The sequence below is a fragment of the Phaethon lepturus genome, unplaced genomic scaffold, assembly GCF_000687285.1.
Source record: "Phaethon lepturus isolate BGI_N335 unplaced genomic scaffold, ASM68728v1 scaffold46739, whole genome shotgun sequence".
Classification (NCBI taxonomy): domain Eukaryota; kingdom Metazoa; phylum Chordata; class Aves; order Phaethontiformes; family Phaethontidae; genus Phaethon; species Phaethon lepturus.
Window position 1 is genome coordinate 1 of NW_010564941.1, and position 14,432 is coordinate 14,432.

At 36.2% G+C, this 14,432-nt stretch overlaps 2 protein-coding genes across 2 annotated transcripts in view; one reads left to right on the plus strand and one right to left on the minus strand.

Moving 5' to 3' along the window:
• Window positions 1–683: 683 nt before the first annotated feature.
• On the plus strand, window positions 684–8,371 carry LACTB (lactamase, beta; the record flags this gene model as incomplete). The annotated part of the gene is made up of 5 exons (XM_010295023.1): window positions 684–750; window positions 3,062–3,252; window positions 3,613–3,958; window positions 5,614–5,779; window positions 7,770–8,371. Coding segments are annotated over 5 exons (1,314 nt in total), but the record flags the coding sequence as incomplete, so codon positions are not given.
• Window positions 8,372–12,139: 3,768 nt separating this feature from the next.
• RPS27L (ribosomal protein S27-like) overlaps window positions 12,140–14,432 on the minus strand; it is a gene marked incomplete at its 5' end in the record, with an annotated part of 3,668 nt that continues 1,375 nt past the window's right edge. Inside the window, 2 exons of the mRNA XM_010295024.1 lie at window positions 12,140–12,168; window positions 13,255–13,365. Of these exons, the coding sequence (XP_010293326.1) occupies window positions 12,140–12,168; window positions 13,255–13,365 (140 nt within the window). The remainder of the gene's footprint in view (window positions 12,169–13,254; window positions 13,366–14,432) is intronic.

Genomic DNA, 14,432 nt, shown 5'->3' on the forward strand with positions numbered 1-14,432 from the left:
CGCCCACCCCGTCGCGCCGCCCACAGCTATTGTTGGGTGCTCGTTGGGTTCCCGCTCAGCGAGCACAAATGAATCGCTGAATGTCACGGCAACTCTCTTACAGAATACTTAGTTAGTGTTCTTCTTAGTGTAGTGTCAGTGAAGGTCGTCAGTGTTTGGGAAGCTTAGGCCAGGCAGAGCTTGACGTGGGTAGCTGGTGGAAGTATGGTACAGTACGGGGTATCTGAGAACAAGGGAAGGCCTCACAGGCTGTAGGAAGGAGAGAAGGAGGTGAGGGGTTTGTTTAAAAAGCACGTTGTAGTTACTTTGAAAATCTAGCTGAAGGTCGTTTGAAATTATGCAGTTTGCACGTTGCATATTAACTCTGTAATGTTTTGTTTCTGTTGAGTTTTTCTTGCATGTCGCGATAATTAATTTAATTAGATTGTTAAATAAATTATTTTATTTTAATTATTATTGTTGTTAGCTATGTTTTTCCCAGATGCTGGATTAAAACGTCTACTTTCCAAAAGCAGTTTATACCACTTCAGCCCAACTAGTATTTAACAAAATTTCAACTGCAATGTGACAACAATATGCAGGTGTATTTGTAGGATTGCTTTTGCATGTTTAGGGTTTGGGAGAAGGTGTTTTTTAACCATAAAGATCCTTCTTAGTGTCTTCTGTCCCATTTTTTTTGACAGGATGAAGCAGGAATTCCAGGTATGCTAGTTGGAGTTTCTGTAGATGGAAAGGAAGTCTGGTCAGAAGGTTAGTATATGGGAGTAGTAGTTGTGCATGCTGTTGGAAAGCAATGAACGTTTCAAAAATTAACAATTTGGACACGCTGATCAGGGTGGCATTTCATCCACTTGATGTCCTGTCTCTGGACAGTGGCCAGAAACAGGTGCCTAGAGAATATGAAGTGATACTTTCCGTGGTAAACTTTAGTAATTTCCAGGAATCTCTAATTTATTAACTTCCTGAATGTGCTAGTGTATGTCAACAGTTACATTTAAGAACCTTTCTTCCATTTATTTGTCAGATTGGTCTTTGAATATACTTACACTGTAGACATACAGCTATATAGTGGTCTGGTAGAATTGTATATAGGAGGTAAAGAACTGTCCTCCCCACAGGAACTTACTTGATAGTCAAAGTAATAACGGCTCACATTTGGTGACCTGTCTCCTATTTGTGGGCTGAGGTGTAGATTTTTACTGGGAAGGTACTGAGATTTAACAGGTGTCATCCTTCTAGCAATTGCAAGTAATTTTTCTGGTCACGCAGTTGAGTGTTAGTCTGTCAGTACTGCTCATATCATGTAGACATTTGATGTTTATTGAAAAAAACCCACCAAACAGTGTGTCTGTTTTCAGAAACATTTTCATGTGTTTTCATATGAACATTTTCAAAACCAAAATTTCAAACCCCCAAATTTTGGGTTTTTTTTTTGACAACTTAAATGGTAGTAGTAAAGGGCAACATACTGCATTAGTGTGACTTTCAAAAAAAAAACCAACCAACCCAAAACCGTTTCTAAGCAAGATTGTTACTAACTTTCTTCTGACAGTCTGTTGTTGCATTAACTTTTATATATGTATAAAGCTGATCATAAGTTTTAGTTTTTCATTCATCATGACAGAAGTGATTTGGAGAGCCTTTGGTACCTTTTGTAATGTGGCCTAGTAAGAAAATTGTGCTAGAAACTTAATCACACTTTCTCAAATCAGATAGCTTATTCTGGTCTTAAATTACCTGGCAATGGAAGCAGAAGTTTTTGTAAGACTTCTGCAGAATCCCTTCTTTGACATGCAGGAAGTGCCTGAGGGAACTAGTTCCAGGGTTGTAGTTTATCACCAGGACTGCCAGATCCAGTAGCAAGACAACTACATGTGGGAGCATAAGCCATGGCAGAGCTTTCTGTACCCCTGCCTTGAGTAAGGCAGCTGGGAGGTGGGTAACATTGCTCTAGCAGACCTCTGGCACATTTTGTTGTCCTCCTCCCTTCTTTGTGGGGTGAAAACACAGGAACAGGTGTAGGTTGCACATACTCTGTGACCATGGTACTAAACTTGCTTTCTTGCTAAACTGATGAGAGTGGTTGGAGATTTGAAAGGGATTTTCACTGAGGGGTACAACATCTGCATTCACAAGCACCATGCAAACATTTGAGTAGACACTTCATGTAAAAGAAAGGGTCTTGGGCAACTGACATGTCATCTGTTTTATTTCTTGTGTTTTGGCAAGGGTTTTTTTTTTTCCTGTGTAGTTCATTATTAGACTACAGTTTTATATAGAGAGACATGCATTGCTTGCAGGCCTTGCTCGTACTGAAAAGTGCAAATACGTCATTACTGCATTTCATTGGTTTTTATGCTGCAACATTACTTGCACGGTTTCTTCAAACCTAACTCAAAATGAGGACTAGTGTGGGAGCTTGATAATGCCTTATGAATTCCAGTTCTTGCTACCAGAGTTGTGGGTTGGTTACATAGGAAAACACTCGTATGGAGACTATTAAGCTGTCTTTTAACTGAAGTCATGCCGAGTGATGTTGAAATGTAGTGTATAACACCACTGTTTTGTGAAGCTTTACAGCTTCGGTAATTGCTATGAGTCTGTGAGTGATTTGCTTTTTCAACTTCTGTATTGATAAAATAAGACCTTTTACTCTTTCAACCATTGGTTCAGAACAATAAAAGGAGTATTTATGATTGTCGGTCAGTTATTTTACGATCTGGATTCTGATCTCTAGTTTTTCTACATTGACTGTTTGGCCTCAGGAGTGTAAATTTTGGCTTGATCTTCTATCTCATTTATCATTAGGTTTGTTTTGTAGTCTTAATCAGTAACTTAGAATGCCATTGGCCAATACAATGGGCTTTGATTAACTGTTCCTACTACATTAAAATGTTATTAACTTAATTGAAGCAGGAGCAGGGATAGTCTACTGCTTCATGTCCCAGTTTAGCTAGAGGAAAAATATTGTAAGGCGCCAGTAAATCTAATTCATTGCAAATAATTAATTCAGCATGTCTCTGTGCAACATATTTACCATGATGTTTTTATTTTCTTGAAGGTTTGGGTTATGCTGATGTAGAGAATCGCGTAATATGTAAGCCAGAGACGATCATGCGAATTGCTAGTATTAGCAAGTGTCTTACAATGATGGCTGTTGCTAAATTGTGGGAAGAGGGGAAACTGGATTTAGATGCTCCAGTACAGAAATATGTCCCTGAGTTTCCAGAAAAGGTCTACGAGGGTGAAAAGGTATGTAATTGTGTATTGGTAACCTTTTTTTTTTATTTTTGTTCCTGTCATTGCATAAGCCATATGTGTACAGGTACCTGTATCTGGACCTATTCCTGTAAAATGCCAAAAATTATTTAGACGAGTACTGATGTTTGCTGCTCAAAAAAGCAATGCTGGAAATCTGGATCTTCAGTTTTACATCAAGTATGTCATGTGTGCCTAGATATGTATATATTTTAATTAGGTTTGATACATGATGTTTAAAAGGTCTTATATCTTTGTTCCTTGTCATGTTGAATTTTGCTTTTCTGGTGATTTAGTGTGCGTCACATCTTTAATGAAGAGAGCTCACATTTAAATATTGTCCTTTCTACGTAGGTCGCTATTACTACAAGACTCTTAGTTTCACATTTGAGTGGGATTCGTCACTATGAAAAAGATATTAGAAAAGTAAAGGAAGAAAAGGAAAAGGCAAACAGAGCATTTAAACTGACAAAACCCCATCAGGATAAAGAACAAAAAGAAAAAGAAGGCAAAGGGATTGAAAAGACTGATTCTGTCAAACCAAGGAAAGAACACGAAGGTGAGGTAAAAAGCCGAAATTCAAAACTTGGCAGGAGAGACGCAGAATTTGAGCAAGAGGAGTATTATTTGAAGGAAAAATTTGAAAGCGTGATTGAGTCACTGAAGATATTTAAAAATGATCCTTTATTCTTTAAACCAGGTGAGTTTCTAGTCATTTAGACCAAAATACGCCCTTCTGGTGACATTTCTGTTTCAAATTGTTTTACATGCAATGAGGATAGTAGAGTCCAGTAAAGAGTGGTTGTGTGGAGTTTTTATTTTGTTCTGCTTCCCCTCGCCCCCTGTTCTTTTTTTCCCTTCTTGCCCCATTAAAAGCTCAATGAAGAAGTATTTGGGCTGTTCTGCAGAAGCTATCTGGTCATGTAACTGTCTTAAAACTGAGGTAACTTTTGAAGACTGAACTCATCAGGATTTTATTAGTTCAATTTTAAATAACAGTCTTGTATGGATATCTTTATCAATCTGTGGACTTAAGTCATCTATATAAGAATCATTCTTTTTAATGTTGTATCTGTACCATAATCCAGCAGGTTCAAAATGTGATGTAGCCAAGTCTTAGAGTAGTACAAAGAGTCCCAGATAATGCAGGGGAGAAGAGAAAGTGGGACCTCAGGTAGAAATAAGACTTTTCTCCAAGGAGTTCTATGAAGTGCAGTAAGTGCTATGAAATCTACCAGTTACTGAATTTATAAATGCTAAAGCAGATTATAATTTTGGTAACAAATTTGTGTCTACAAAGTATTTTGTAAAAGTGGATATCGACCTGTATTCGTGCTCTGGACCTTCTAGATGTGAACCAAAAGCAAAAAAACTTAGTGAGGTGCTAAACAAGAGCTGAAAAAGTCTATATAAAGACCATGGAATCACAGAATAGATGAAATTATTTATTGCTGGAATTACTTAAATTAATTCTAGAGAGGATTTTGAGGAGCTTCATCTGTAAATTCTAAATCAGTTAGATTAACAGGCAAATGATACACATTGCTGACAAACAGCAAATAATATGCGTTTAAGGGGAGAGGGGTAGGAAGGGTGAGAAGTTAACCACTTACCATTTGAAGAGTTCTAGGAACCATTTCAAGTAAGATCTTTATGCAGTTCGGCAGTTGCTTGGTGTGTAGATGTTTCATAAAAGGCATTAGTGCAAGAATGAGATTTAAAAAAAGAAACATTGTTTTGGAAATAAATTATTTTGTCTTGGATAATATGCATGTTAGTGTTCATATAATCTTTAAGGATATTCTAGAACTAGAAAACTAGAACCAGAAACACTATGATAGAAGTGATCAAGACCTTTGACAACCTTGAGCAAGTACTACCCTTGTCTTTCCATCTCTAGGGTATACACACAGAAACAAGTCACAGTAGGTGAGCATCTTTTAAGAAGTAATTTTATGGTTTGCTTCAGCTTTCCAAATCCAGACATTCTTATTAGAACTGGTATAGTGAATCTTGTGTAAAGGACGTTAAATGTCAGTCTTCACATCTTGGCGTGAAACCTGGCTGTACATGCAGATCGCTGAAAGTATTTTAGGTCTGTTCTCAGAGCTACCTGCACTTAGCAAGCATCTTTCTTTGCTGCAGTATAGAAATTCCTAAGGCCCAGTATCATAAGCTTGTGATTCACATCATATTAAAATGGGGATGAAGGGGGAGTCTTTTAACTGATTTCTCATTGCTATACATAGTTTTATTTACACATGTGTTTACTTAAATTTTATCTTTAAGATTTCATTTAAGCATCAAGCGGCTAACTTTTTTTTTTTTCTCCCTCCTTTCTCCTGTTTCTTCAAGGTAGTCAGTTCTTGTATTCAACATATGGCTTTACTCTTTTAAGCGCTGTTGTGGAGAGAGTTTCAGGACAAAAATTTACAGATTATATGCTAAAAATGTTTCGTGATTTGGATATGCTATCAACTGTACTAGATGACAATGAAGCAATGATATATAACAGAGCAAGGTAAACAAGGATGAAACTTTACTCTCCCCCTCCTTCCCCTCCCCCCCCAGTTGTTGTTCTTTCTATCTTTATTAAGACAGCTGAATTAAGAATGCATGAATTTTTTCAGGCTTTTAAATGACGTGATTTATGTTGTTTCAAAGTCAGTCATGTAACTGATTTTTTGTCAGCATTATGGCATTGGTTCTGTAATTGGCATGTAAAATTACGGAATAGGACATAAGTATTTCCTGCTATAAAAGTATATATGGGGTGAAGTGGCAGGGGTGACTATGAAGTTTGCATTTATTTTGAGTACAAATAAGCAGGTAAGTGTAAATAGAGTAAAATAAAGGAGTAACTAGAAGATTGTGTTAGAATATATAGTTACCTTGGTTTGCTCAATATACTGACTTCTAAGAGTTCTGTGGAATTGTAGTAGTCTCACAGTAACACAAGGTTTTCATAAATTTGTAGTATCAATTTTAAGCAGAATTAAAATTCTGTTTAACATAGAACATACCTTACTAATTGATTTCTTTTTACTAACTTAAAAAAAAAAAAAAAAACAAAAAAAAACAAAAAACAAAAACAAACAAAACAAAACCAAAAAACCCTCACCCAAAACCCAGAGAAATTTGTGTAACTGGATAATCCATTCCAATATAGTGTATAAGGGTAGAGTTTCATGTCTTTCTCTGCAGCCTTATTTTATTGACCTACCTGTCTGGGCTCTGAAACTGATTTATTGACTCACCAGCTGAATTTTGGTGCAGGAGAAGAATTGTAACTGAATCACAAAAGCAGGTTATGGAAAAAGGCTCATGAATATGAAACTCAAACTTTTAAAAAGTTTGGCTTCTCAAATGCTCTCAAAAAATGAAAATGGTGATGAAGGTGTTGAATCCAGGGTTTATAGTACTTACATAAAAATGTGTATTTAAAGAGTGTGTGTATGTGTGTATGCACGCAGAGCAGTTTGTAGTGTTTTTACTGCTGTGTTCTAAGATGCTTTGTGCTGGTATTTTGCTTGCAAATTTTCAGAGGCTCTTCTGGCTGTAGATCTGGATGCTAGTGATGTTCTCATAAATTATCAAGCTTGTACAGTCAAGTTCTTTTAAATATATGTGTGTATTTTAAACCTTTTATAAACTGAAATATAGTAGGGATGAAAGAATTGGGACAGATGCTTTTTTGGGGGGTGCTTTATGGGCTTAACTTACTGTTAAGCAAAACTGAAATGCTGAAGTGATGGTTTTGCTTCCACAAATAGCTAGCTTGGTGCATTAAACTAGAACATACGGACATGTTGTGGTTTGTTTAATGGTTTGGTGATACTATATTTCCCTGACATGAACATGTTTAAAAATTCACGTTCTAGATTTTAGAGATGTAACTCAAGCATTTCATTGTCTTTGTAACAGGTTTATGATTGAAAAACTGACTATAGGGACACAGATAATCAAGTCACTGGCAGAGCTGATGGTAGTCTTGGACCATTCGTCTCTCTCTCTTTGCTTCAATCTCTGACTTTCAGTATTAACGCTTTTCAGAGGTTCCCTAAAAGTTTTCCAATATAAGTACGGACTAGATAGGGAGTGTATCTCTGTGTGATAGTAGGCTTGCCATGCCCCCACCCCCTTTAAATCTAGTACAGGGATTTAAGAAAAGTCCTGTGCTGATCTATAGATTTCTGTCACATCTCTTATTTGTATACTGCCTTTACTCTTAGTGTATCCGAAGAGTAAGTAGAAGGATTAGTACTTTTATTGAAACTAAGCTCCTTAACCTAAGTCGTCACCTTAATTTTTGTTTTCCCATCTGAATTTCTTGTTGATTTTTCTGCAAAAAGCATATTTAAGAAAAAAGTATTTTAAAAAAATTCTAAAGTTTCAAGAGAACAAGGTTGTACATGCTCAGTTTGCTCTTTTAAGGTAGGGTAGCTTAAAGTAGTTTTGTATAGTATCTGAGAATGACAAGTTGAATTTTGTTGAATTTTGTTGAATTCCAGGTGTTATGTTTACAACAAAAAGGGACGGCTGGTGAATGCACCGTATGTGGACAACTCTTACAAGTGGGCTGGTGGTGGCTTTCTGTCGTCGGTAGGTGACCTTCTGAAATTTGGAAATGCCTTGTTATACAGTTATCAAGCTGGACAATTTCAAAACACTAACGGCAAGCTTCTTCCGGGGTACCTGAAACCAGACACAGTCGCAATGATGTGGACCCCAGTGGCAAAAACAGAAGTGTCATGGGACAGGGATGGTAAATACGCAATGGCTTGGGCTGTAGTAGAGAAAAAACAACAATGTGGCTGTTGCAGACAGCAGAGACACTATGCATCTCATACGGGTGGTGCAGTGGGGGCGAGTAGTGTCCTCCTCATTCTTCCTGAAGAGCTGGACTCTGAAGCTATAGACACTGGGCTAGTGGCACCACCTAGAGGAGTAATTGTTAGCATTATCTGTAATATGCAATCGGTTTCACTCAACAGCACTGCCTTAAAGATTGCAAGGGAATTTGATAAAGAAAAACGGGCACAATATACAGATTAAAAAAAAAAGGGATACATGTAACTGAACTCACTGTACTGAAACATGAAAAACAAATGGAGAAGGGTGTAACTGGACTCCGAGATCACTAAGAATATGTAAAGATCACTAAAAATATGTAAAAATTGACTTAATTAACTTCTGCTAGTGGTGCTAAACTTATGTGTAACTGAAATTCATCTCTCAGGGAAGTTCCTAACTTGGAGAAAAGGATAATGTAACAGTCAAATTTGAAACTTTTGAAAGATTTCGCATCTTCATTTGAGCACACACAGACGTAATTCGTTATTCTCGCAGTTCTTGTCTGTTGAAACTGTTTGTATTACTTTTTAAAGAAAAATGGTTTTACTGTTGATTTTTATATTTTCACATAGCGCTTTTCTTATTTGCTTAAAAAGGAAAAAAAACCAACAAAACACAAATCTTGAAGCTACCTCCAGAATGCAGATTTATACCAGAAGTACACTTTTGTCAGAGCTGTGGATTGTTAAGAATTTGAAAAGAATGAGGCTAGAGTAATGTACGTAAAAAAACTTTTTTGTTATTTAGATGCCTTCTCTCCCATTTTTATTGGACACAGAGAATGTGTGAAACTAGTTTACTGTGAAATAAGGGTATTATTTCCACAGTCAAATATGCCTGAGTAGCACAACATCGTGAGCTGTCAAACTCATTGTTTTTGAATGATACACATGCTGACTTTGGTAGCCAGAAATGGCACTGTATTCTGTTATGTAGATATTCCTTTAGATAAAGGAATTGGGAACTCAAATAAGTCAATAAAAGTTAAAGCCCATTCTTGAAGCCAGTAGTAGAAGTCTCACAGACTTTAAGAGGTTATTTTGAAAACCATACTTTTTTTCCATTTGGAGACCTTCCTCTAGGAGTTACCTTTGCACAAGGTTGAACACGAAATTGTGATAGAGTTCCAAAGAAGGATTTTCTAATCTTTGCTTTTACTATAAGAATACAGTAACATCTGAATCTGTTAATTTTATATATTCCATAATGGCATGGGAGAACTCCATGATCTCCCGAGATTTACCCCCCCATTCCACTTCCCCTGCAGTTACATCAGACAGTATTTCCAGGCTGAGACAAAATAAAATATCCTTCAGGAAAGGTTTGAATACTTACATCCCTATACTGTTTAGCAGCTCTGCTCTGAATTTAAGGAACAAGATGTCTTAGATTAACAGCTAGCAGAAGATAGCCATACCTGCCTCTTTCCCAAGTTAGTGCTTTTGGTATTAACTTCATAGTTGTTACTTGCCCTGTGATGAAACCCAATGTAATCTCTGTTCCCAGTATGCCTATGATAGCATTTGTTACCCAAGACTGATAAAGCAGGGAATTTAGTATTTTGAGATGTCAGTGTTTTACCTACATTTTTAATTGAAGCTACTAGGACTGGTTTAGTACTCTTAATAATTCTTGTGCCTTAAACCAGTAAAAGCTTGCATCTAAACTATTTGCTTGCGTTTTGTGTCCCACTCACCAAAACTTCGCTTTTCTATTCTGTAATAATGGGTTGTCTTTTCTCAAGAATGTCAAATCAGCAGAGACAACAGAGAAAACCTTTCTGAACAAACTTTCATTTGTTCAAGCAATAAATTACCTACTCTACCACTGACGTCTCTGATATTGTTTGACAGTTCCAGTGCAGAAATACTGGAGGTGAGTGTCTTCTACAATAGCAACTTTTTTTTTTTAGTTCTCTTGAGTCTTGAGCACCTACTAGCTGGGTAAACATGCAGCAGCAGAAGTCATTTCCTGTTTTACATCGGGAACAAGAGTAAGTAGTTCTGAGTTGTTTTCATGTTGAAGAATACACGAATAGAAATAGACCAAATAGAATGTTTTAAATACAGAAAATCTGAAAAGTAACACTATTACTTTAGGATTTATAACATACTTTTCTTGTATGATGCATCTGTTTTGCAAATGGTATTTACTGTTCTTGAAAACCATTTTGCATACTTGAGAGTAAACAAGTGTCACTTGCTGACCATTGTGTTTGGCTTTAGACAAAGATTCAGAATGAGGTGTAGGCTTACCATTACGCTTGTCTGCATATGACCAAATGCTAATAAATGTAAGTATTTGGAGTATATATGAAAGTGAATAACAAGAAGTGTCTAAGGCATTTCCAGTACCAAAATATTAATGACACTGTCTCACTCCCCTCATGGAGTATGTTTAGCCACCAACTTTTTATATTCATACCATGTTCTTCATACAGTATCTTCCATAACTTAAGGCTTTTAAAAAGCCTCTGTTGTCACATGAACAGTATTGGAGATGCTACGATGTCTAAATTTCATCTTCTAATACCTGGAACAAAATGGGTCACTGACTTTCTGTGATTTGATATTTACTTAATCATGAGTTCTTACCTTTTAGGGTGGAGGAAGAGAAGCCAAAGATACAGGAGACTAGGAATCTGATCTAGCACATGTATTCAGGTCACAAGTGAATTCATATTGCTACTTTGATCTTTGTTCTGAAACTAGTTATTTGATGGACTGGCATTAAGTGTGGGAAACTGTCTGGTCAATGAAGAGCAGCCTTCATGATAAACTTGCTCTTAATTTAACCTTTATTTTGAAAACACAGTATGGCACTGACATAAACCTACTTTTCTTAAAAGGCATGGACACTAAATTGGTGCATCTATTTCTGTATCAAACACCTACTTTCTGCATCTGGTAGTTATAAGTGTTCACTGTTTGAATTAACGGAAATAAAACTCGTTGCAAATACAACAAATTGTAGTATCAGGTTTTGGGGATTTTTTTATTGACTAGAAAAATACAAGTTTTAGAAGCCATAAAAAGAATAGAGGTTAAATGGAAATTCCCAGCAATAATTAGCTCACTAAGACACCTGATACTTTTGAAAGAGATATTGATATATAACTTGAGACATTATTCAGTAAAACAAAAGATGTAAGACTTTGTTTGAATGTTTTCTTAATGGTTTTAAAAAAATAAAGCCACTTTTTAACAGACATTTAGAAAGGAATGGCTTTTAAAAACTAATTCCAAACCTGTTTCCTCGTTGCAAAAAGGTAATTATTTAATGTCAGTATTTAATACTGAAAATATGCATGGTTTTGCTGTACTAGTTTTAGTGACTGGATACCATTCACAGCTGTTAATATAGTTTGCTGACTTACTGTTGCTTATATACCATATGCCTTCTCTATACAGAGTGGTTTCAGTGTTTTGCAAAAGACTCTTTTTTTTTGTTTTTTTGGTATAGAATACCAAAGGCAGTTTTGAGACCAGATTAGAGGGAGGGAAAACACATGCATTCCAGAAAAACAGCTGAACATAAGTGAGTAACTTTATATTTTTATTTATCACCACTCAACATGGTAAAGGGACTAAAGCAACGTTGAAAGCAAATGAGCCATTTTAAATCTATCTAGCCTTTGCAACCCTTGCAGTTAGGGTGGTTGCAGTAATAAAGTATACAAAATGCATTCTTAGAGCAGGTTCTGTCACCATATGCATTACGCTGCTCTAGTTGATGATTAATGAGGGCAAGAATGCAGCAAGGCCAAGGTTTTTATATTAAATGACACCACCAAATTACTAATACCATATTTAAAAGTAAAATTATAAAAATAGAGCTCAGTTGTCTGCAAACTTCCAGGAAAAACTTGCACTTCAAATCATTTATTGAAAAAGAGATTCCAGCTCATTAGTCACTAGTAGCATGTAATTTTTACAAAATCAATTGTAATTACATTGTTGTATTAACAGGCATTTTTAAACTGCTAAGGCTTTCAGGAACACAGATCCAAAACCCCATGCTGAAGTGTTCAGTGTTGCTTTCTCCTAAACGAACAGCCTGTAAAAAAAATCACATGAGTATGGATATGAGTAATCCTTAAATTGTTTGACTGCTTTGGAAAATTGCCCACCCAACTTCAGTAGGAAAACTCATGCAATACACTTAAATTTCACGTACCACAGGAAGTAAAGATTTAGCACTTTGGCTGTCATATAACTTGGCTGTCATATAACATGGCTGTCATACAATTCATCTTAAAATAAGGCTAAGGTGTACTATTTCTCTTCTTCCAGATGCCTTTTAAAGTTTCAGTCTACTGTTCCATCCCTTAGTGATACAAACCTCAAACTGAAACAGCTGCTAGGAGTGTTGATACCTTTTCAACTGCTCAACATACCTTCAGGTATTCTGTCCTCATATAAACTACATCTGTATAAGCAATATTGTTTGTAATGTGCATATATATTTACCTTTTGTCCTTTAAACAAAACGTGAATAAAATCTGGATTTGTTACTTAATTTTTTTTTAAGCTCTCAAGTGTTTCCAGTGTTTTTCATATATCCCAGACACTGGGTTGCACTTCAAGTTACTGGTGCTATACCAGTTATCTGTATATCATTATCAGTAGTTCTTTGTTCCTTTATAATTTAAAAAAAAAAAAAAAAAAGTAACATGAGCTAGGGAACTGCCTTACAGTATTACTGTTTAAAAACAAGCAAGCAAGCCAGCCCTCACTGACTTGCAGTGGCACAGAATCGCTTTAGCCTGGCAAAAGTACCCTACTCCTTTAATGGTGCTTTTTAATGCTCTGAACTTAGCTCAGAATTAAATAGGCAGTATTTATTATAGACAGGCTAAAGGAAATGACAAGTCAAAGCACCTAAAATCGAGTGTGTTTGATCACAATGTAGCTGCTTAGCTGCCTGGCATATCTATAGCCATAGCCATTTAAAAACAAGAATCTAAATCAAAATTTGCAATTCAGGGCCCATTAACAATGTTTTTACTAGCCAAGTCTAAGCAATTTGCAAAATAAATTCCACTATCAGTTTTCAAAATGAAAACTAAAATATTTACAAGCTATGAATACACAAATGCCTTCATCTAAGTATATATTTAGGCTGCTAAACATTACCCCTTACCTTCTGTGAGCCTCGCTTTCCCCCCAGTAGGCTGACACAGAACAGTTGAGCACCCTACACACAGAACTACTGTCTGAGCATGGCTGAATACAGTGGTGATCTTGTAGCATCCTGGAAAACAGCATTATTAAACTTTCCATTGAGTATTTCTAGCATGATTTCTTTATTGTATGTGTAATTGACTCAGATACTCTAAATACACTTGTCCAAAAATGGATCTATGTATCATTACACAGCATACCAATTAAAACAAAACATTGTTATTGTGGTCTGAAGTACTTGCTTTTACTAACAAGCATATGAAAGCAAGTTAGTTAACTGAAAGTTTTGACTCCTCATATGAAAATCAACATAGCCTCATGGCTGACAACCCCTAATTTGCCTGTAATATGTCTCCTGCAAAAAAAGTCGAGGAGTTCTGGACTAACCTTCTCTGCTGAATAGAAGAACCCATCTAGCTAGAGAAATATTTAACTTGTAATAGTAGAACACTGCTGTTGACAAAGTCTGGCAGCTGTGACTACAAACACTGCTGTTCAAATTGTGTTTGCTTTGTGTTTAATAATTGGTATGCATGGGGCATGTGCTTGCTTGCATTCTACAAAGCTAGCAGCATATTTAAACGAGAAGACTTGCACAGAGTAACTTCACTAATTCCAGATGGAAGAAGAGGCATCAGCAACACTTTTGTCTACAACTCCTAAATTCTATGACTTAAGAAATGAAATCACTCTCACACAGGGCTTAGACAAAGGGATTTTCAGTGCTTTCATTCTTTTCCCTGAAAAGTATTTTTAATTAGCCAAGAGGAATTTTTCGAGAGAGAAAAACCTGTGAAGTATTTAATCTGGATGTGGATATAGAAAATAGACAAATAAATAAAGCTGAGCACAGATTCCATTTTCAGCATGTGGGGACCAGAAAGTTAAGATAGAATGTATGTTGTGAGGAAGGTCCTCAGAAAGCTCCCCGACAGGAGAACTGATGGGTAGAGAGAAGTCCTATTGGACAGAATAACAGATTTCTGCTTTGTTTAAATCACAAGTAGCAACTGCACCAATCTTTATTTGCAAAAAACAGCTAGCAGCTAAAATCTAACCATAGCAAATATTGTTCTGCCCCCATGAATGTGAACTTCCACGTTGATGAGTTTTTACCTTTGTGCATTTTGTAGGGAA